Consider the following 22,878-nt stretch of genomic DNA (forward strand, 5'->3'; position numbering starts at 1 on the left):
ATGACCTGGGACCTGTAAACCAAGAGGAGGTGTATAATTTATATTTAAAGTGCTGCGCCAGCAGGTGGTTCAAGTCCCAGACCTGGTGGCTTGAAACTCATGCAGGGTGTGTGTTCATGTGTGCCCCCAAACCTGAGAGGACAATAGAGGAGAAAAGATTGTGGTGTGGCTATCCCCCTGGGGGGACGATTTCTCACTTTCTCTTTCTGTTTCTCTCTGGCAAGCACATGCACCCTATGGCAAAAACCTAAAATAAATAAATAAAATAAAATAAAAATTAAGTTGATTCGAAGAGCAAAGGGAGGCCACCATGAGCATTAACCCAGACAGACTGTGTAAAACACATTATTCTCTTTGGAGAATAATACTGGCGGGTGTATGAAGAAAACCTTTAGGGGCCAAGCTTGGGGACTGTCAGGAGGCTGCTGCCAGTGTCCCGGTAGGTAAGCTGAGGTGCCTGGACCAGAAGGTAGGACTGGAGGTCGTGAGAAGCCTCCGATACAGGAGACTGCTGCTGGTGGAGCCAGCCTAAAGGAAAGCCAGAAAGGCATGGAGCAAGGCTCTTAGGCTAATGGCTTCAACTAAACTGGGGGGGCTCTGGGCGGTAGGGTTGACGATCGCAATTGGAGTTTGGCCGTGTGGTGTTTGCAGTTCCCATCTGGCATCCACGTGGAGGCAGAAGTGGGCAGCTGGCCACGAGTCTGGAACTCAGAGAGCCCAGAGAGCCGTTCGCTCTGGAAATACAAATCCGGGGCGCATAGGCATACAGATGGCTTTTAAAACCACGAGACTGGATGAGATCATCTAGCAGAGGGTGTAGGTCGAAAGAAGAGTCTCGGGACCGTCGACTGTAAAATGAGGCGAATGACACCTCCACCCACACGGCCTCGCGGGGAGTCACGTGAACTCATCCTGTGAGTACATGAACAGGCTGAGACTGTCCGCCCGCAGAGACTGCAGCGGCCCGGGGCGGGACTTGTGTGGGGGCGGGGCCTGCCCGGGGCGGGGCCTGTCCGAAGGCGGGGCTGGGAGGCCAGGCGGTCGTCGACTGTAAAATGAGGCGAATGACACCTCCACCCACACGGCCTCGCGGGGAGTCACGTGAACTCATCCTGTGAGTACATGAACAGGCTGAGACTGTCCGCCCGCAGAGACTGCAGCGGCCCGGGGCGGGACTTGTGTGGGGGCGGGGCCTGCCCGGGGCGGGGCCTGTCCGAAGGCGGGGCTGGGAGGCCAGGCGGTTGCTCCGGGATAGGGGGCGGTCGCTCCCGGGCGGTGACGTCACCGCATGACTGGGTTTTTATGAATGAAAGGAATCCTGTGAGTAATTCCGGGAAGCTCGCCTTACAACTGCGCGCAGCCCCGGCCCCTTGAGCCGCCTGTCGCACAACAAAACTCGGCGCGGCGCTCCTCGGCGGTCTGGCTCCGAGTGACTTGCGGTTTGAATCAGAGGGGAGACGGACCAGGACGCCGGCCGGGACAGCACCCGCCCGTACGAGGGAGCCAGGCCAAGCGGGCCGAGAGGCGGGTAAGGGTCGCGAGTGCGAGACCCAGACAGTGCACAAGACTTCTAGGCGGCAGGGTTTCGGCGCCCCGGGAAGGTGCCTGGGGCGGGCGCCGGGGCAGGTTCGGTCCTGCGTACCCACTTCGGGGACAGCTGGCGGGGCTGAGAGAGGGAGCAGAGGCTCCGAAGCTAGGCAGAAGTCAGCTTGGCGGGCTGGGTGGAGATGGGGCCCCTTCCCGGGGTGCGGGCGGGAGGCGCGGGAGCCAGGAGGAAGGGGCCGGGCATCGGGCGCGTCCGCCCAGGCGGGTGGGGGCGGAGTGTGCACGTACGTGACTCGGTGAGAACAGTCCCTGGACCGGTGCCCGCGGGCCGTGCGTGCGCGGTTTGTTTACGTCCAAGGGCGGGCGGGCGTGCGTGTGTGTTCCCTGGCGAGCGTCCTGGGTATCCTGCCGGGTACATGCGAGCGCGGTGTACTTCGGGGTGTGTGTGTTTCTGTGTGTCCGTCTGCCCGAGCGCGTGCGCTCCCCAGGGGCTGTATACCAGCCATGTGTAACTCTCAGAGGGTGTGCCCCGGGGTATCCACAGTCCTGAACGCCGAATATGGACCCAAGCGAAGGAAGCGGCCCTGGCTGGGTCCGTGGTTACACAAGGTCCGGGAATTCTCGTCCCCTTCCTACCAGCCAGGGCCCCCCAGTCCCTTGCTTTCCCCGGAGTTTCCCAGGACTGCTGCCATGTGACCCCTGTGTTTGTCCCCCATCCGGAGCCCGCGGGCCGGCAGCCACTGGGTGGGGCAAGGTACCCAAGACCCCACCCTGTTGAGCGGGGGTGAGGTGAAGGAGCCTCGCGCCCCGGTGGACCTGGTAACAAAGTGAGTTGGAGCATAAGTCAGGTCCCCACTGTCCAGGCTCCCTTGGAAGAACGGACCCTCAGAACATCCTTTCGCTCCAGGCAGAAAGCGGGACAGCTGGAAAACCTATGGCAAAGGCAGGGGGCTGGGAGGAGGCTCCAGGCTTCCTGTCTTTAGGGCCGCTCTTGCCATTCCAGGTCTGGAACTGTACCTGCCTGGGGAAGGATGGGGGAGCTGGTTTCTGCCATCCTGGTAGTTTCAGTCACAGAGGAACTGGTCAGGGGGACTGATGGGTGGACTGCCAGCCCCAGAAGCCAGTTGGGGACCCATGCCCACTGGCAGATGCAGAGTTCTCACCCTGAGCCACGGGTCAGCAGCAAGCCGGGTCAGCAGGCACAGGGGGTAGGGAGTCTTGCTGCCTGGAGGGTTAATGTGTGAGGGGTGGGACCTGACCTTGTGCCCCCGGCCACTTCCTCCCCCTCGTCTGCCCTGTAGAAAGCATCTGTTTAGCCCAGTAGCTTGAAGGATGGGCTGGGGATTAGAGATTCCTTGGTCAGACCCCACCTCCACCCTCCTCCCATCCATTGGGGCTGCAGAATCTTGGGAGGGGAGCAATCCAGTTAGCCAGAGTGAGCTTTGAGCCCTGGTGAGCTCGGTCCCCACACCCTGGGGACTGCAATGTCCTCTGTGGCAGGGTGGCAGATCATTGGGGGGAAGCTCTGGCAGCCCTACACACAGCCTACTCTCCAGGGGAGCTATGGGGAGAAAGCAGAGCCAGCAGCCACCGGCAGCCAGAGGATCCGGGAGCACGTGGAATTTGTCTAAGGGGCATTGTGACAGGAACCAGGCAGGCCCATCCTCAATGCTGGGCAGGAAACATCCCAAAGGGGGCTAGGGACAGGGCTGGGGAAGTGGCTGATTGGCTCAGTCACCGATGAGAAGTTAGCAGGAAACATGTAACCTCCCATGAGATCGTTGCTGGCTCCATGAGGTCCTAGGTCCCCGCCGGGGCCCCCTCATTTCTGATGGATTTGCCCCTGCATTGCCATCGGGTCCCTGCCGTGGGTCAGGTGCTGGGGATGAGATGAGGCCACTCTGGGAGCTCACCAGACAAGGGGAGGCAACATTGATGAAGGAGGCTCAAAACTCAGTGCTAAACCACAGCTGGGTGGGTGTATAAGTCGGGAGTCACTTTGGTTTCAAAGTACATAACAGGGCTCTGACTTAGGCCAGGGCAATCGGGAAGGCTTCCCTGAGGAGGTGACTAGTGAGCCAAGACTGACGGAGTGGTGATAATCTCTGAAGGCTTTAAGGGAGGGGGCTGTGGTTCATCTTTGGGCTGTCAGGGCCCAGCTCACAGCTTGGCACATAGTAGGTGCTTTTTAGATGTTTGCCAGTTGAACGATTGAGTACTGGGTCTATGTCCTTGAAGAACTGTGACATATGGAGAAAAAGACCCAGGAATCCCAAGGAAAGAGATAGCCAAGACATGGGCTAGAGAATTCTAGAAGTTTCTTCCAGAAGTGAGCAGATCCTTGAGGGCTCAGATGACTTCCTCCCTCCTCCTGTGCCCCCTCTCTCTCTTATGCACACATGCACACACACACACACACACACACACACACACTCACTGCCCGTGCGTCCCTTGGGAAGCAAGCAGGGGGAGTGGAAGGACTTTCACTCATTTGTTAGTAGCATGGGATGCTGAGCGTGGAGAGAGAACACAGTGGAGACTCTGGGGCCCCACTGTGTGGGCTGGGGGAACGAGCTAAACAGGGTCAGGTTTGTGGGTTCATGTCTGTAATGACCCCTGCCATAGCTTGGGGCGGGGAGAGAAAGGAGGGGCTGGAGGTGGAGGCAGGCCAGACTAGAGGTCATTGTGGTCTTGCTGCAGCTGAAAGAAGAAGTGGTCCCTGGCTGTGCAGGTGGGGCAGAGGATGGTCAAGGTAAATCATCTGGCAGTGTGTGTTCTCATGCCCCTGCCTCTAGGAAGTCTTCCCTGATTTCCTGTCTCTGCCTTCAGGGCCTTCACTCTCCTGGCTGTCTTGGGGCTCCTGGGCCAGTATCTGAAACTCTAAACTTAGAGCTCTTCACTGCAGCAAGGTACTTCAGTCTCAGGAGAGGTTTAGCATGTTGGGAAACTGAGGCCAGAGAAGGGGAGCGATGTACCTGAAGTGACGCCGTGAGTGTGAGTGAGTGGCAGAGCCAGGGTGGAACCCCCAAGCTGGTGCTTCCCTGCGGTGCTCAGTCACCCAGCCTGGCTCCCCTTCCAGCAGGGAGGAGGCTCAACTAGTCCTAGCTGCCAAGACCCAGGAAAACACATTTTTTCCCTCTGTCCTCACAGAGCAAGCAAAATGGCTCCACAGCCAGGGAGGAGCCCGTGCCAGGGGGTAGGCCATCTATGGGCTATCTCTGGCGTGGACTGGGGGAGCAGGGAGGGGCTGAAGGAGGGCTGCGGCTGCCGACCAGGCAAGGCAGTTGTCAGTCCCCCGAGAGCAAGCTCGCACTCCAGGCCTCTGGAGGCTGTGAGGAACCTGCAGACCCTGGAGTTCGCTCCATGGCTTTCTTCCCAAGGAAGAAGGGGAGAAGCCAGGAGGGGCTGGAGGTGGTGGTGGCTGGCCCTGAGCTAGGTGTCAGGAGCCTGGGGTTCCAGCTCACCACTGCCACCAAACGGCTGCTTGGTTGCCTCGGTTGCAGAACAGGAGGCTGGACCTGTGGCTGGCAGGGCCTGGCTGGCAGGGGCCCGGCAGGCAGGAACAGAGGACCCAGCAGCCCCTGGGCTGGGGTGAGAGGCTGAGTCTGAGGTTGCTGGGCAATTCCCCCTTCTTGTGACTTTGCCTCTGTGACAGCCTAACTTCGCTGAGCTGGGACTTCCCTGGGCAAACGTGGTACCTGAGCTGACCTCCACGACACGAGCAACGGGCTGCAGCCAGGACAGGAGGGCTGGGAAGAGGAGCAACTTCAAAGCTTATTTCCTGGGGTGGAGAAGTCGGACACAGCCGCTCCGTCATTGTCGGGACTGGGGCTGGCTGGCAGGGCCTGGGGCCTAGCCTAGAGGGCTGTGTTGAGGACTCTGAGGCTGTGCTTGAGCTTGGCGGAAAGTGGTTCAGGACTGTGCTCACGTCCGGGGTGATCAGTGATGTTCGTGTTGAGAGAAGAGAGCGATGAGGTGGGAGCCAGCACTCGCCACTCCCTAGCTAAGCCTCATGGAGTGTGACACACTAAGACTGTAGCGATCATCCCCACTTCACCAGGTCCCAGGGAGGGACAAGGGTTTGTCTGATGGGCCAGGACAGGCCTCCGAGGTTCCATATCAGCCACAGCACCCAGTGCTCCGCACCTGGCACCCAGCTCAGAGCCCCAGCAGGTTCAGGTAACTGCACACAAAGTTTCCCCTCTCCCATCAGGCCTCTCTGTGTGGCGCAGACTGCCCGGGCATTCAGCACTGGCTCGTGGAACAGCCTGCCAGGGAGCCTAGATGCTTAGCCGTCACTTGCGTATCACGCCCCTAGCGGGCTCGCCACAAACCCTGCGCATCACAGCTGGGCATCCCAAAGGGGTGAGGAAACGGGGCCCAGTGAGTGCGACCTGCCGAAACACAGTGGGAAGAGCTGTGGCTCAGTGTGGCCTTAGTCCTGGGCTCTACCCGAGGCCGGCTGTGTGGCCCTAGGTTACTCTATTAACGTCTCTGGGCATTACCTCTCTGAGTCGTTGGGAGGACAGGAAGATGATGGTGAAGGATCAAGAGTCAGTCCCGGGCCTTTGCAGGTGTTCAGAATTGCTCCTCCTTTCCCCGCTGTGTGACTGGCAGGTGATGCTCCTCTTTGGGTCTCACCTGCCCCAGGTAGAGAGAGAAGGTGGGTCAGATGGTCTCTAAGAGCCTCTTCTGCAGTCCCCTGTGTGACTCCAGTCAGCCAGGAGAGGCCGAATCAAAGCGAGCCCCCAGGGCTGGCTGTGGCCTGGCCCTCCGGGACAGACTCGGCAAGTCCGGGCGCCTCCCGGGTGGGTGCTCGCTGACCTCTGCGGTTTATACCACTTGGTTCCCCACCATCCTGCCAGGCAGGTAGAGTTCTGATCCTACTGGAGGGCAAGTGGAGACTCAGAGAGGTGAAGTGGCTCACAGGTCACACAGCCTGGAGGAAACGGGTGGACTCAAACCTAAGCGAGACTCCGAATCCAGTGCCCTTCGCCCTGTTTCTCACACCGCACCTGGGGGCCTTCTGCCCTCTTGCCATTCTCCTGATATTGTACCATCTCCACCAGACAGAATCACGGAGCAGACGCGAAGGAGCAAGAACTGGAGATGAGGCCCGTCAGTTTTTCTTCCCTTTCATATACAGCCAGGCGTGGGCTAGGAGCTGGGTCCTGACACTGACCAGCTGGGCGATGGTGTCAGGCTCCAAGCACTCCTTCAGCCCCTGCTCTCCGCAGGCCCTCGCTGGGCAACCTTCAGCCCCCCGAGCCGACTGAGCCTGGCCCCTGCCTGCTGAGCTCCCTGGTGAAGAGAGCATTATAACACACCAGGAGAGGGGCTAGAGGGGAGGTGCCTAGCAAGTCCAAGGGGTCAGGGAGGGCTTCCTGGAGGAGGAGATGTCCACACCCAGGGCACAAGGATGAGTAAGAGTCTGCCAGAAAAAGCAATGGTGGAGGAAAGTGACAGAGGTATCATAGATTAGGGGTGGCCCAGAATCCAAAAGGCACTGATGGGAGGAAGTGAAAGAAATCCCAGAGGCTGGAGTGTGGAACAGAGGCAGCAGTGTGGGAATGAACCTGGGGCTGGGCTCACTGAGCCCGGATGTCTTGCAGGTGGGACTCTGTCCTCAAGATAGTAGGGAGCCATGGGAGGCTTAATCTGGTGGTGGCACAAACTCACATAGTGGACAGACCGTGCGGCTGCTGTGAGGAGGAGGGCTGAGGCCAGAGAAGGCCTGCTGGGACCTCCCTGGGCATGTGAGGGGGAGTTGGGGTGGTCATTTAAACAGCCTGAGGGGTAAGGTTGGTGAGGGTGGCACATGACTGTCTCCCAGCAACATCTGTGAAAGGTGCCGAGTAGGAGGGGCAGGGCCTCGAGGCCCCCAAGGAGAGCTGGGCGGGCAGTCGGGGCCCAGGCCCCACAGGGGCTGGAGAACTAAGGAGGGGAATGTAGGCCAGAGGCAGGTGAGCCCACGTGTTCAGCCAGGAGGGCTGTAGCGACGGGGTCTGCCCCACGGAGCAGGCCTCGCCCCCAGTCCCTAACAAGGATCGCACAGGAAGTCTAGAGCTGCCCAAGTCCTGTCTTGGGACCCAGGCCTCAGGTCCTCCCACCTACACTACAGGAAGCCTGGTGGCACTTAGGCCCTCCCAGCCCACAGGCCACAGTGGCTGCTCTGTCTGGGGATCTCTTGAAGTGCCAACTTCCCTTTCCTGTCCCACTTCTTCCTTCCCTCTGGGCTGCCAGACCCTGGCTGCATGGGCTGGGAAGGCTGCAGGGCAGGTTCCTGGGAAGCCGTGGACCGTCCCGGCGAGTCAGGAAGTCGGCGTCTGCCACCTGCAGACATGGTGCAAGTGCTGAGACGCAGTGGGGAGGAGGCAGGCCCTCTGTCCTCAGGGAGCTGCTATTCCAGGGAGAGCAAGCACGCAAACACGTGAGAGATCATCCTCAGGGACAGTGAGAGACACCATGGACTCACCTGCAGCAGGGAAGGGGCGGGAAGGTGTGTATCAGGGATGGGAAGTCTCCACGGAGGGAGCCTGAGCGGTGAAGGAGGTGAAGGCAGCACACTGCCTGTCCAGGGAACAGACACCGGGCAGAGGGAGCAGCAGCGCAGAGGCTCAGAGAAGGAGTGTGGCATATTTGGGGACCAGCAAGGAGGTGGCTGGGGCTAGGGCAGCCAGCGAGGGCCGCTGAGCAGGCGCCAAGTCTGCGACGTGGGTGATGGCGGCACATGCTGTGGCACCTTGCGGCCCATTGCGATGACTGTCTTTACCCAAGTGGGATGGGAGCCCTGGGAGGGTCCCGAGGGAGGCTGGCACGGTGCAGCCTGACTCAGCGCACGACTGCCTGGTGTCACTGCCCTGCCTGGATCCTACAGCTAATGAGCGGCTCCACTCCACAAGGCGTCCTGGTCCTGGCGCTTTCTTTTCCCAGTGTCTCTGGAAGACACCTAGGTCCTGCTGGACTGCGTCAGAGGCTGAGCTGACCTGTGACGTCGGCCCCACACACAGCTCCAGGAACCAAGGCTTGGCCTCGGCCTTTCACTCCTGCGCTCTATCCAGCTGGGGATTGCTAGTGATTTCTAAGGCCTGCCAGCTTGGATCACAAAGCATCTTCCTTCTTTGTTCTCCTTGCTCCTTACCACCGTCTCCTCCCCGTAGGGGTCATCAGATGAGGAGATTCAGGGTCACCCTGAATAGAGAGAAGCTGATCAGATCACCTGGGGACAGAGAGGGACACTGCTTGACAGGGACCCAAGGGACGGCTGGCCCTGTAGCCCAACAATTAAGGAAGCTGGAGCCCATAAGCCAAATATGGTTTGAATCCCAGCCCTGGTGGCTTGAAAAACAGGCCAGACACATGTGCACATGAGCCCAAGACCTTGACAGGAAAGATGGAGGGAGGAAAAAGGATTGCAGCATGACCACACCCCACTGGAAGCTGTTTCCTCTCTCTCTGGCAAGTGTACATGCCTTCTGGTAATTAAAAACAAACAAACAAAAAGGAAGCCTTGGAAGATGGTCTCCTTTTGCAGGCCAGAGCACCAAATACTGAACTCCAGAATGTTCCCTCTCTTAAGTTTTTATTCACCTCTGCCTCCCCAGTGCCAAGCATGTCTGACAAACAGTAAATACTGGGTAAATAGTTGTTGAATGAACATGGGGCTTTTAGGCCCTTGGGTGAGGCGTTGAGAGTCAGTGACCTTCATCTGTCTGGTTGTGACTGCCCCACTCACTTAGGGTCACACTGAACTAGGGCTGGGCCACTCCCAGGTGGTCTGGAAGGCCCTCTCCAAACATTGATCTAGGAGAAGGAGGCTTGGGCAGTGGAGGAGAGGTATGTTGTATCCCACTAGGATGCTGGTTGGATTTGGTGGAAAGTCATTGGGACACATGTTTTGTGTACTTTTCTGTAGGTAGGTTATACTATAACGAAAAGTTGGAACAAGTCTAATCTAAAGCATATGTCTAGATCTCATGTGAAAGAAAGGCCAGTGGGAGGCGCATCCATTCATCAGATGCATATTTATTGAGCACCTACTTTATGCCAGGTCCTGCTTTAGGGATATTGGTGCAGGAGTAACACAGGCAAGGCCTCTGCCCACATGGGCTTACATTTTGGTCGGGGAAGGGGAGTGGTCGGGGGAGAGAGAGACCATAAGTGACTCACAAACATAAGAATTACAGAAGATGGGGACCAGCAGATGACGTAATGGCTATGTTGCTGGACTCTCATGTAGTCAACCGTGGGTCAAGTCCCAGACCCAGTGGCTTAAACTCACACCAGGCATGTGTGCATGGAGAATGGAGGAGCAGGGATTGACGCGTGGCCATTCCCCCAGGGGGATGATTTCTCACTTTCTGTCTCTCTGTCTCTCTGGCGAGTGCACACTCCCTATAGCAAAAACCTCTCAAAAAAAAAAAAAAAAAACAATTACAGAAGATGGTCTGACCCTGTGGCCTAGTGGTTAAGGGAGCCAGATCCCACGTGGCCATACACATGGGTTGAGTCCTGAACCTAGGGACTTGACAAACACATCAGGCATGTGTGCGTGAGTGCCCAGCATCTCAAACAGATGGAGAGATGGAAGAGAAGGAATTATGGTGTGACTGGTCTCCACCGAGGGGTTCTTACTCTTCTACCACCCTGTGAGATCACATGCCCTCTGGCAAATTAGGGAGAAAAAAAAGTTGCAGAAGAGGGTTATGAGGGTTAATAAATGGGGCTAAGTGATGTGGCAGAAGGGGATATTTTAGCTAGGTGCAAAAGCAAAGGTTCAGAGGTTGCAATAAGCCATTCAAGGAGGCCACTGTGGCTGGACCAATGTGGAAGAGGAAGGTAGTAGGCAATGAGATGAGTTAGGAAACAGCAGGTGCCTCGATGCAAAGATTGTGAGTTTGGATATTATTCTAAGTGGAGGGAAAGAATAACTAAACAAGTGACTTTGACCTCCTTTCTCCCCTAGGTCTCCAGCCCAGAGGGCATTTTCTGCAAACATGGCTGTGGATCCCCTATCCAGCAAAGCCCTGAAGGTGAGAAGACAGCCTCTGAGTCCCCAGGGCCCCCTTCTTGCTCTATCTGCCCATGCAGAACCTCCCTATCCCACTTCTCCTTCTCTTCCTGGAATCCCCAAGGGTGGTTCACCAGGCACCAGGCATTCATCGTGCCACAGGAAGCGGGAGGTCTGTGTGTCCCTGGGGGGTCACTTCCCTCTCTGGGCCTGCTTCCTCATCAGGTCAATGCCCATTGGGGCGTTCAAAGGTGCTTTCCGGGCTGGGTTTTTCTGGCTGAGTCCAGGGTTTAGTACTAGGTTAGAATTCTGGCCTCCATTTGTGTTCCCATCCTGGTTTGGTCTGGTTTCCTCTTTCGGTATCCCTGCTCACCTTTGTCGTCTTGGATCAAGTGCAGCCAGCCACTACCCCGGTTGCGAGGGCGGTGAATGGAGACCACCGGGGGTGGAGGGAGAGCCCACTGGCAGGAGTTGCGACCACCGCCTCAGTTTCCCCGTGCCCACAGATCAAGCGTGAGCTGAGCGAGAATACTCCGCACCTGTCGGACGAAGCGCTGATGGGGCTGTCGGTGCGGGAGCTGAACCGGCACCTGCGGGGGCTCTCGGCGGAGGAGGTGACTCGGCTCAAGCAGCGGCGTCGCACGCTCAAGAACCGCGGCTACGCAGCTAGCTGTCGTGTGAAGCGCGTGTGCCAGAAAGAAGAGCTGCAGAAGCAGAAGTCGGAGCTGGAGCGAGAGGTGGACAAGCTGGCACGTGAGAACGCCGCCATGCGCCTGGAGCTCGACGCGCTGCGCGGCAAGTGCGAGGCGCTGCAGGGCTTCGCGCGCTCGGTGGCCGCCCGGGGGCCTGCGGCGCTTGTGGCGCCAGCTAGCGTCATCGCCCGTCATCCATGACCACACCCCATTCCCAAAGCCCCGCCCCGCTGACCCAGCCCCTGCCCAAAGTGCCTGAGCGCGGTCTCTGTCCCTGGATCCCATTTCTTTGCAGCCACCAGCCCCCACGTTCACACAGAATGTGCTGAACATTCTGTGCCGGAGCCGTCTTCCTCTTGTAGCCTCTGAAATCGGGATTGAATAGCCCTGGGGAGGGGTAACTTTGTTAAGTTGGTGTGTGTGGGCGGGGTCCAGGTTGGGGTCTCCCTTGACTGAAAGTCCAGGCTTCTTAGATGTGAGGAATGGAACCCGGTGCCAGCTCGGAGCTGTGGGTGTTGAAGAAGGCACTCGTCACTTGGTGGGACTGTGCCGGATGCTCTCCACCTTCCAGGATTCGGAGCTGGGTTTGGCCCAGTGGTGACTTGTGGAGCTATCCACTGGGAAGCCGCACTGCAGTGTAGCCCCCCGCCTCTGCTTTAGACCTGGGGGTACCTGGCTTTCTAAAGCTAGGAGAATCAGAGCAGGAGAGACAGAGCAGTCCGGTTCACACATGGGGAACCCAGTTCACAAACGGGGAACCAGGCCTCCAGCAGACAAGCCATTGCCGAGGCTGCATTTATTTACTGAGCTGGGACCAAAAGCTGGGTCTTCACCCTGGAGTTCGGATTCCAGCCTTGGTTTTCACGGGCCAGTGAGTGGAGGCTGAACAAGACAATGGGAGAGGTTCCCTGGCCTGGGAGACGCTTTCTTCAAGGGAAGGGAGGGGAAGGGAAGGGATGGGAAGGGAAGGGAAGGGAAGGAAGGGAAGGGACGCAGAGGGTGTGAGAAGGTGACACAGATGAAGAGAGGGAAGGAGGCAGCCAGGGGAGACAGGGGACCGTGGAGTCACCCCTGTGGCAGGCACGGAGACAAGGAGACAGATCTTACAGTCCAGTAAGATCTGGAGGGGGTCCTTAGAAGGGTCCCGCACCCACTACACCGTGGGGGCTTGCCACTGCCACCGGTTGCCATTCTGGGAAGCCCAGCCCCTCCCCAACACTGCATACAGCTGCCCCCCCCTGTTTATTTATTGCACGAATCTAAGTTATTCTCCCCAGCCAGAGCCCTAGCCCTGCTCCCTGGGAAAGCGGCATGTGGCCCTGAGCTGGACTTTATATTTTATATCTGCAAATCACATTTTATCTTATCGTTAGGGAAAGCCGGATGGCAACAGAATGTTTTTTTAGAATTGCCTGGCCTCTAGAATTTATTTATTTTCTGATTTACAGCGAGCGAGTTATCCGCCTTCTGTATTTTGTACTTTCTGAATAAAGTGGAGTTCTTTTTCCACAGAAAACTGTATGGACCTTGGCTGTCTTGTGGGGGAGGAGGGTTCCGAATGATCTTGTGGAGGGCGGGGGGTTCTGAATGATGGAGGCCCACGACGGGGGTCAACTCCCAACCCATTAAGACTCTAGTGGGTGGGAGGTCAGTCCCCACCTTTAGTTCTTGCCCAGGCATGGGGTGGGGTGGTGGTGGGAACGGGGAAGGGTGGTACGGAAACTTCTGGCCCTCTACCTGGCTGCCTTGCGCCCAGGAGCCTCCCAGGATAAGACCAAGTTGTGAGGACAAAGACGTTTGGGGTTAAACTGCCTGGGCACCCTTCAGCAAATACAGCCCCACTCAGGAGGCTCCTGGATTTCAGAGTTCTCTTCCAGCACCTTTATGCTGAGGTCTGATTCTTGTGGATTTTTTTTTTTGCAATAAGGCATGTCCACTTGCTAGAGAGAGACAGAGAGAAGGAAAGCACCTCCCAGGGGCTGGCCAAGTGCAATCCCTTCTCCATGTTCCTCTTGGGATTTTGGGCATGCACGTACACTGGCCTGCTGTGTTTTTCGAGCTGCTGGTCCAAGACTCAGACTGCACCACTGGCCACGTGGAATCCAGCCACCTTCCCCACCACCTCTGGCCCATGAGGTCTGATCTTCCACAGCAAGTAGACAATACTTCCCCATGGCCTGGGGTGCAGGAAAGGCTGCAAGCCTAAAACGTAACCCTGATCTCATCTTCGGTTCCAAAGCCACTTGCTTCAACCCTTCTGGGGCACCGAGAAGGAATGGTGTGTACTGGGGTCTACAGTCAGGGTTCGAATCCAAGTGTGTCTTCTAGCTAAGGGATCTTTGGTACTTATTTTGTTTCTTGCAGCCTCCGTTTACCCATCTACAAAATGGGGGTGCTGTAAGGGCACAGGCCTGCAGAGCACTGAGGGGCCACAGCACACAATGGGGTGAGGAGGCACCTGTGTCTGGGATGGCGGCAGCTGGGCAGGCTCTGCTCACACATGCAGGATTAGTCTGGGGAGGGCAAGCCGCATGGGCCGGCTGGGCTCTCTCCCGTCTTGGCTGGATGACCCTGGAACGCTGAGCTCAGACCTGCAGGAAGGGCAGAGGCTATTCCCCTTGAGGTTGGAGGCTGGCTGGGAATTTCCCCCGCCCACGCTGCATTCCTGAGCGCTCCTGTCAGCAGCAGCCAGGCCCCAAGAAGGCATGCTGCGGGTGGGACCAGGGAATGCCCTGCCAGGACGGGCACCAGCCCAGCAGCCCCTGCCTGCAGCCTCCTGGGCCCTAGGGTCTCCAGCATGGAGAACAGGCTCAGTGAGCAGGAAGATGGCCTGGGAAGGGATCTTGGAAATCTCTTCAGAGTCCCAGGAGACGTGACCTGAGTGAGGCTGCCGGTGTGGAGACCCATCTACCTGGTCGGCAAAGTGATGGAGAAGGCACCGACCCCACGTCCCAGCCCTTGGTAGGGAGGGAGAGCCACTGGGACCAGCTGGCTGTGGGAGGGCGAGACACTGTCCAGCGGGGGCCTGGACCCTGGTTCTAAGCTGGCATTGGCATCGTGACCCCCCATCACCTACACGTACACAGAAGGGAGAGGGTTTCCTGACACCCCCACCCCAACCACACAGCCACCCCCAAACACGAGCACAAGGGGGCAGGGGAGGGGAAGGGAAAAAACCTCACCCACAGGCAGAAGAGTTTCAATACAATCTCTATTATCTCATATATATATTTCTTCCTCACTTTATTTGCTCACGTCTGTCACGCATTTAAAATGTCACAGGGACCAAAATAGAGCGGCTTTCTGGTGGGACTCATGGCAGTCATACGAGATACAAAACTAGGGGACTCTGTCTTCTCATACATCATACAGTTCATTTTTCAAGTATTTTTTTTATGTACAAAGAGCTACTCTATTTGGGAAAAAAAAAAGTTTTTAAAAAGAGAAGGTAGGTTATGCAACCTAGGAAGGAGATGGCGCGATCGACACGTTCCTGTCCCCACGTCCTCAGGGACCCCAAGTTCCCCGCCACTGAGCTCCTCCCGCCCCACCCACCATGCTAGCAGGCACGTGCCAGGGTGGGGAAAAACCAAGGAGGCAGGGACCAGCGACACGCTTTGGCCTGGAGGGAGAAAGGGAACGAGTCAGAGAAACAGATCCATGAAAGTGATGGTGGCGGTGCTTCGAGCGGCTCCTCGGCCAGCCTGCACTGCCAGCCGCCGTCCTGGGCAGCTTGGGACCAACCGGCCAGGCACACCCTGGGACAGGGGTCTGAGCGTTGGCCTCTGGAGCCCAAGGGAAGGAGGCCAGGAAGATTGTTGGGACAGAATGTCCCACCGTGAGCCCCATCGTAGGCCCCATGGAGGGAGCCTGTTCATCCCAGGAGGCACCCAAAGAAAAGGTTCCACAGGGGCCACTAGGCAGGGGCCCTTCACCACCCTGCCCACTTCTCGAGGTTACTGCTAGCCCAAACCCAAGAACCACCTAGGTTTCGAAGGCCAGAGCACTTTGCCCACTGAACATGCATTGTGTCACACGGCTCTTCCTGACAGTGGCCGGCGAGTGCCTGGCATGCCAAGGGGCTCTGGGTCTGCCTGGGAGCTCGGGCCCGGGGAGCTCCAGGATATGGGTGTGGAGGGTGGCAAGGGGTGGGGACTGGAGGTCCTGGCCACACCTGAGGTCTGTCCCAGGCGCTTGGCCCAGCACTCCAGGTCCTCTGAATGCCAGCAGCTTAACGAAGAGCCCCGAGGGAGTGTCTGGGACAGCCTGGAACCGGGGAGGGAGCGTTCACGTGTGACTAAGGCACAGAAGAGATGGGCTGGGGGCCAGATGAGGCAGAACCCCAGGCCCTATGTGGATAGGGGGCCTGGTGAGGGGTCTGGGGCCACTCCTCCCCTCTCCTGGTTTCCCCTGCATGGCCAGCCCTCCCGTCCACCCACTGGACTGTCTCTTCGGGAAGCTGGTCTCAGTTGCAGAGACAGACTGCTCCTCTGAAGCAGAGGGAGACGCCCTAGAGAGAGGCCAGGCTCCGGCAGAGGTCACGGCTGCTCAGCCCGCAGAGGGGGACCCCCCCACCCGCTGGAGCCGCTATAGACGCAAGCCCTCTGCTCGACACTCTGGAAGAGGAAGGACCCAAGTGAGAGGCAATGTGGGCCACTGGTGTCCATGGCAGGCCAGGAGGAAGGGGCATGAGGCAGGCAGAGGGGTGGCCATGGCAAGGGAGACCCTGCTCAACAGGAAAAGGCCCCGGGGCACCCGCACAGCCTCCGAGGTGGGGACCGGGCTCTTTCGTCTGGCTCTGACCCTTGCAGCATGCCAGGTGGGCCTGGGTCAGGAGGGGGGTCCAGACTGTCCACACACCCTCCTCCTGCCCAGGGAGAGGCGACTCAAGCACTGGGCGATGGTGGACAAGGCAGGGGAGCCGGCAGGGAGGAGCCCAGGTTGGATATTGCACGGTGTTGGGGAGGTTGGGGCTTGCCGACCTCAGGGGAGTCTCGTGGGGAGGGAGGCCTATGAGGCTGCCGCCGCTGGTCCGCACGCAAATGCCTGGGCCTGGCTGGCTGGTCCCGGTTTGCTCCCACAGGACGAGCAGCAGGACATGGGAGGCGATCCCTGTGCCCTCTGCCCTGGCCCAGGCAGTGTGGGGTTGGCCGTGTACAATATTCCTGAAGGCTCCTGGGTGAGCCTGGCTGTCCCCACCTGGCTGTTCCTCTGGAAGCGATATGTGAGTGTTTCTGGTCCAATAAATAAAGGGTGACCCCGAAGCTGTGGCAGCTGCCCCAGGCCTGGCTGGAGGCCGGAGCAGGGGCTCAGCCTGGCCTCAACCAAGGCGCCCATCCTTCCCCTGCAGCTGCGCCTAGAACTCGTCGTCAGAGCTGAGCAGGAGCGTCTTCTCATTGTCACGGGCTCCGCTGAGGCTGTGGGAGCGCGAGAGGCTGTGGCCGCCACCGCGCCAGGTGGGCCCGGGCTCCAGGGTGGACTGCTGCGTGTACTGCTGGTAGGCGGGTGAGAAGTTGTGGATGGCGTCCTGCACGATGTCGTGTGGGTTCATGGTCTCCTTCAGGCTGCTGGAGATGCTCTTCATGGGAGCACAGCGGCCTGCAGGCAGGAGCAAGGGCGGGTGAGTAGTGGGGTGGCGGGGGCTGCAGCTCAGCGCCTGCCCCTAATCCTAGGACAGAGCCCCACCCCACGGGGTGTGAGAAGAGGCAGGTGAAGAAATGGCTTGGGCCACAGAGACCTGGGTGGTTCATGTCAAAGGGAGCAGAGGTCAACAGGTGGAAGGGACCCAGGTGCCACCTATAGGCAAGGAGCCCGAAGGCCCCAGAGGGGCCATGTTAGGTTCAGCACCCACAGACCTCATGCATGTTGGGGAAAGGGGCCTGCGAGCTGGGGGTGCCCCTGCCCCGCCCTCATACCTGGGAGGGCTCCCCTCTACCTGGCAAGTGGGCCAGGGACCTGCACCATCAGGACCAGGCTGGCCAGACCCAGAGCAGGCACAGAAGCGTCCACGGGTCCCTTCTCAGAGGCGGGTGCTCCCTGCCCTGATGGGCTTTCTCCCAGTTCTCTCTAACCAATCGCCTCCACAGCTCAGAGGGGAGAAATGGCCCAGGCCACACAGCAAGCTACAGGGGGCACCTGACTCGAACCCAGGGTTTCTGGCTCAGAAACCCTTTGCAGACTGGGCCCCAGAAACATGGCTGGTGCCTCTGAGATCTCAGAGATAGCACCTCAGTGCCCCACACCTGAACATTGAGAAATCAGGATGGAAGAGTGCCAACACCAAGGTAGAGGCCAACAGGGAGGTGGCCCTGGGCAGGCAGGTGCTCTGGGCTCTCCTACAGGGGAGACGGGGGAGATGGGAACACAGAGGAGGCGCTACAGAGAGAGGCATGCCAGTGACAGTGACCAGAACTGACGTGCAAGACAGACGTGCAGACCCAGAGTGGCACCTACCGTAAGGGCCATATGTCGGCACTGCCCGCGGCCAAACCGGGGGCGAAAGGGGAGGGGGTGAAGCCGGAGAAATAGAGAAGACAAGAGACAGCAGAGTGAGCCGCGCGCGCCACCACCAAGCCCGCCGGCCAGCATGCCATCCACTTCCCCCTCCCCCCAGGCCCCGCAGGGCACCAGGGCAGCTGCTCCCTGGGGCCCGGGGAATGTCTGCCTAGGGATGTGCCAAATTGCGGTGGGAGTTCCACACCCACACCTCAGGCAGGACCCCAGCCCCTCTGCCTCCAGGCCTGGATGGGACGGTAACTGCACCATGCCCAACAAGCCACACGGCACTTCACGGATGAGAAGGGGCTCAGAGTGGGCAGTACTTATGCGATCACGCGGCACAGCCAACTCCGCATCATGCCTAGCCTGACGGCTGAGGGGCTGGGCGCTGCCGTCAGGGGTGTGAAAGGGCCTGGGCCCCGTGGAGAGGAGGGTGAGGGTGAGGAGCAGCATCCCCTGGTGGGGCTGTGTGGCTGGCCACACCATTTCTCACCGGGAGGTGTGTACAGACAGCCCAGGCCAGACAGCAGAGCGCGCCCACGGTCAGAGACGGCTTTCTATCCCCGTGCACTTGCTCCTGGGGGTGGCCGGGCTCCAGAGTGACATCCTCATGGGCACAGGCTCTGCCAGACTAGGGCCAAAGGTCATCACCCTCAACACTGGGGAGGTAGGACAGGTGTCTACTAGATCCTTCCAACATGGGCCTGGCAGGAAGCGGGCAGGGCACCAGCTGCAGAACCCTGGCTGAGAGGTCGGGGCAGAGCGGGTGTGCGGGCAAAGACTGGAAAGGTGGCCCAGAGCTCCAGCTGGCAGGTGTGTGGGGAGAAGAGGGTCCAGCTCAGGCGACTTCCCAGCCAGGGCAGGGTGGAGGGAGGAGAACAGGAGAGCAGGTCGAGGAGCCGGCTACTGGCAGAACTTCTACACCCTACACCACCTGTTCTTGGGGTGGGTGCCCATGGTGGGCTGTGGTGACAGGGCCTGAGGCAGCAGCTGGACTCCTGGGTGGCCGTGTTGGACCTCACACCTTTATACCTAGGCTCCAGGCCGGCCCCTCAGGACTCTGACGCTGGGCTCCCTGGGCGGCCTCTGCCGCCTTTGCAGGCCCTCTGCCCTGCCCTGCTTAAGTCAGTTGCAGGGTTCCCCACCGCCTCTCCCTTGTCCTAGAACCACCTTCTCTGCATGCAGTAGCCAGAGGCAGCCCTCCTGGCCCACAGCAGCAGGCTGGAGTCACCAGGGAGCTGAGAACACACCCTACACAGGCCGGATCAAATTGAGCCGCAGCTGAGGGTGGGGCCGGAGCTCGCAGGTTTAAAGGTTCTCCGGGGCATCCGCACGCCCACAGGGCACCGGCCACTGTCTAACAGCCAGGAACACCAGCAGGTGTGAGAAGAAAGCTGTCGGAAGCGATAGCCATCCGAGTCTGGCTCTCAGAAGCAGTCCGGGCTTCTCTGTTGCTTTGGTTTAAAGAGCAGCACAGACGAGGGAATTGCAGGACGACACAGATCACGCACAGCGCTGGGTGACAGGGGCCCTCAACAGCCTATTGACTCCCCGCGGCCGGGGCTCTACACCTGGCCCTGCCACAGGAGATGACGGGCGGGCTCCGGGCAGCGCTGGTGGGGCCCTTCCAGCCCTGCCACCCCTTCTTCCTCGACCGCATGGTCCCTCTCCCACATGTAGACGGGATCCTGCGGTGTGACCCAACACCTGCAGGACGATGGGCCTGGGATGAGGGGCGGGATGCTCCGGAGCACCCGGCCTCCCGGAGGCTGTCCCCAGGAGACCGGCCCCTACCTTGCGCGTCCAGCCTCTTGTCAGCGTAGACCTTGTAGGTGAAGGCATGCCGCAGGGCCAGGGCTGCAAAGAACATCTCCACGCAGATGATGAAGTCCTGGTAGCCTGCAGCCACGGTGCCCTCGCCCACCGACACGCGGGCCGAGTGGATCTTGGGGATGGCCCCGCACTTCTCCAGGATGGCTAGCAGCATGCCTGGGTGGGGAGGCGCAGGTTTACGGCCCCAGACAAAGCCCCCTTTCTGGACCCCCTTCCTCCATGCAGCCTCCATGCAGCCCCCATCCAGACGTCCACACACCCCAGGGAGGATGGAAGTGGGGGCCAGAGCTGCTCTGCAGGGCAGGAATGGCACCAGAAAGCCCAGGCCTCTGAAAACCCCTCTCTCCCAACTCCCTGCTGACCACCAAAACTGAGACAGCACTGTTTGGGCGGGGTACCCTACCTGGGTCCCCCACCAATGAAGTGTTGCCCCCCCAGTGCCTATAAAAGCCCTCGAGGGCCCAGGCTTCACCCCCAGCAAGTGCTTTGTGGCCTGAGGGCTCTGTGAGCTCCGGGCCAGGGTCCCCCAAAGGCCTAGAGGACAGGGCGGCATGGGTCACCCACATGGCAGCTCGGTGGCAGCTGAGGGGGCCCCACCTTGCCAGAAGGAGAGGAAGATGACGGACTTGACCATGAAGAACTTGAGGACGGGGCTGTAGGGGCTGAGCAGCTCGCGGGTGGTGAAGTAGAAGAGGAAGAGGGCGTAGAGGGCCAGGCTGACCGAGATGTTGTAGATGATGGTCACGTACAGGTAGCCGCTGGTGACGCTGTGGACAGGGCGTACTCCGGCTAGGCCACTCGCAGGGGACGAGGCCCCCCTTCCCCTACCCTGCCTGTCCGTGAGCCCTAGCGGCTTGGCATTTCCTCAAGGAAAGCTCAAGGAGACACTGAGCAGAGGGGCCAGGGGACCACAGTGGAGTGAGGCTAGGGTACAGGCCAGCCCTGCCACCTCTGCTCCCTCACACGTGTCCCAGCTCTGGCCCCCACACTCCTAAAGCCAGGGCTGTGCTGGAGGTCACAGCCTGACGGTCTGACACCAGCGGACAGCAAACGTGGCTTCCGCCTTTGTGCCTAGCCGAGTCACACCCTCTGGCACCACCGTGCTCGCCGCCCAGGCCAGGCTGCCCTGTGGGTCATAGCTGTGTGAGACATGGCCACCTTCGCTGGCCCTGTGATATGTGTGTGGACAAGTCACACAGCCAGAGCTTTACCCCTCGGGCTCCTGGCCAGCCCCTCAGGGCTCTGACCCTCGGGCTCCCTGGGAGGCCACTGCCCCTGCACAGCCCACCCCAGGCTCCAGCGGCCTGTTCGTAATCCTGACTGCTGCCAGGGCTTGGTCCTGGCTGCAGCGGGCCAAGGTGACATGGGCACTGTGGCACCAGGCAGTTCACGGCTAAGGGTCAGCACGATGCTCTCCTCCCTGCACCAGGGACTCGGGCAGGCCGGCACCCTGTGCCAATGCCCGCCCACCCATCCCGAGGGAGGCTGCTACTTACTCGAAGTCTCCGTCCCGGTACTTGCCGAAGGCCTGGAGGACCACGGTGCTGACGGCCATGAGTGGCTTCACCACGCAGAACTGCAGGGTGGCCTGCTCCGAAGAGGAGAGGGCGAGGTCAAGGAGGAGCGTGGACCCATGAGAGCACCTCTCCCAGCAGCTGGCCTGCGCTGGAGGTGGGGTGTGGGGAGGGCAGCACACAGGGCAGCACAATACGTGGACCCATGAGAGCACCTCTCCCAGCAGCAGGCCTGGGATGGAGGTGGGGTGTGGGGAGGGCCAGCACACATGGGATCCCAGGGCAGCACAACGTGGCCATGTGAGAAGACGTACTATGCCGAGGAGGGTGGACAGGGCACCATCAGAAAAGGATGCTCGGGAAGAGGCCGTTAGGAACGGACCAGAAAGGCAAGTGGGCAGGGTCCCCTGCAGGCAGGAGAGCTCACACAAGGACCCCGAGGAGGAAAGTGGACAAGCGTGAGGGCTGGGGGCCGGCAAGGGGCAGCAGGGGAGGCGGGCAGGGCTGGCCCCTTGTCCCACTCCAGGTCCCGTCCAGGGCTTATGTCAAACCAGAGCTCTGTAGGGACGGAACAGCAGGTGGGGGCAGGGGCCCCCAAATCAGGGTCTGAATCCCAGCCTGGCCGACGACTGGCTGCAGGGGCTTGGGTGGTCACTCAGCCCTCAGGGACCAGCCTCCACAGCACAGGGTCCTGCCGTGGGGCCCATGGCACCCGACCGCACAGTGTCTTCTGGTGGCCTCCCACCTCTGCAGCTGGCGGAGGCATCTCCAGCTCACTCGGCTGCTGGACGAATGTCTCAGCCAGGCTTTCAAATTCCCAGTGGAAGCCCTGGTACCCTCACAGGACCCTACTGTGCCGTAAGTTCACTGGAATCACCATTCTCTTCAAAACTAGTAAGTCTGAGTTGCAAGGCTCCTTCTGGGAGGGGGCAGTAGTTGAAAACCCAGTGGGCACGATTATGCTGGAGCGCCTCCAAACAGGGCGAGGGCCTGGAGCAGAGGAACCAAACCCCGGTGGGGCTGCCACCAGGACAGGAGGGGTGCATGTGATAGAAGCGGCGGTGGGGTGCAGTGGCAGAGGTGGGCCTGGCCTTCAGAAAACCCCACAGAACTTCCCTGTGTGTCACCCGCCGAGAGGAAGTGGGACCAGCACCCTTTGGGGAAAAGGGCAGAGTGAGGTTGCACGACGTCTGAGCCAGGAGCCCGGCCACAGGCCACAGCTCCCCTGCGTCGGCCCACTTGGTGTTCACAGCGGCCCTAGGACGTGGGCACTCCCACTGTCCTCATGTCACAGAAGAGGAAATGGGGGCATCGGGGCCATCCCCCACCCACGCCCAGGGTCAGTCAGTGGCTCCCCGCTGACTGCTCTACAGGGTCACCTGGGAGCTCCATTCCAGACCTTCCTGACTGGGGAGTGGGGTAGCTGACCTGAGAATCTCAGCTTTAAACACAGGTCCTGGGTACTGGCCAGGACGTCTGTGGCTGTCTCTGTCTCTGCAATGAAGCTGCAGGGGTTTTCTCTCACCACGGGCAAGGGGCGAAGAGGCCTGCTTTCTCTTCCTCTTACGGCCTCCGCCACTCCTGGATCAGCAGCAGGCATCCCAGCCCACGGGGCTGGGGAGTAACTTATAAAATGAGGTGACACAGCCTAGCGATCATGAGATCAAACCTTCGTAGACAGTACGACCATCATCACACAGGGCGGTGAGTCACACTGGGCCCAGAACCTGGGCAGCTGAACCGACTGTAAACAAGGGCTGGCGTGCCCCACCCAGAGCCAGGACAG

General features: G+C 59.7%; 2 protein-coding genes across 4 annotated transcripts in view; one reads left to right on the forward strand and one right to left on the reverse strand.

Annotated features, from left to right (window-relative positions):
- The first annotated feature begins 1,277 nt into the window (after positions 1-1,277).
- MAFF (MAF bZIP transcription factor F) lies at positions 1,278-12,763 on the forward strand. 2 transcript variants are annotated; one of them, XM_006155376.3, is made up of 3 exons: positions 1,278-1,528; positions 10,511-10,577; positions 11,062-12,763. In XM_006155376.3, the coding sequence occupies exons 2-3, from the start codon at positions 10,542-10,544 to the stop codon at positions 11,446-11,448; spliced, it is 423 nt and encodes a 140-aa protein (XP_006155438.1). In that variant the 5' UTR covers positions 1,278-1,528; positions 10,511-10,541; the 3' UTR covers positions 11,449-12,763. The 2 variants fall into 2 exon arrangements, with proteins under 2 accessions (XP_006155438.1, XP_027630323.1); XM_027774522.1 differs by lacking the exon at positions 1,278-1,528 and having other exon boundaries at positions 11,045-12,763.
- A 1,681-nt stretch (positions 12,764-14,444) lies between these two features.
- Positions 14,445-22,878, reverse strand: part of TMEM184B (transmembrane protein 184B) — a 27,842-nt gene continuing 19,408 nt past the window's right edge. The window contains exons 5-9 of one of the 2 annotated variants that reach the window (XM_006155351.3): positions 21,075-21,166; positions 20,176-20,345; positions 19,540-19,734; positions 17,701-17,721; positions 14,445-16,845 (exon numbers count right to left, since the gene is read on the reverse strand). In XM_006155351.3, the coding sequence (XP_006155413.1) occupies positions 16,604-16,845; positions 17,701-17,721; positions 19,540-19,734; positions 20,176-20,345; positions 21,075-21,166 (720 nt within the window). In that variant the 3' untranslated portion in view covers positions 14,445-16,603. The remainder of the gene's footprint in view (positions 16,846-17,700; positions 17,722-19,539; positions 19,735-20,175; positions 20,346-21,074; positions 21,167-22,878) is intronic. The other variant, XM_006155352.3, reaches the window with a different exon arrangement.

This window comes from Tupaia chinensis, unplaced genomic scaffold, assembly GCF_000334495.1.
Source record: "Tupaia chinensis unplaced genomic scaffold, TupChi_1.0 Scaffold000450_1, whole genome shotgun sequence".
NCBI lineage: Eukaryota > Metazoa > Chordata > Mammalia > Scandentia > Tupaiidae > Tupaia > Tupaia belangeri.

What these genes read in the sequence shown, in the direction of transcription:
- MAFF (XM_006155376.3), top strand. Translation starts at nt 10,542, where the DNA reads ATGGCTGTGGATCCCCTATCCAGCAAAGCCCTGAAG. An exon ending in TATCCAGCAAAGCCCTGAAG is followed by an intron (nt 10,578 to 11,061) that starts GTGAGAAGACAG and finishes CCGTGCCCACAG; the next exon opens with ATCAAGCGTGAGCTGAGCGA.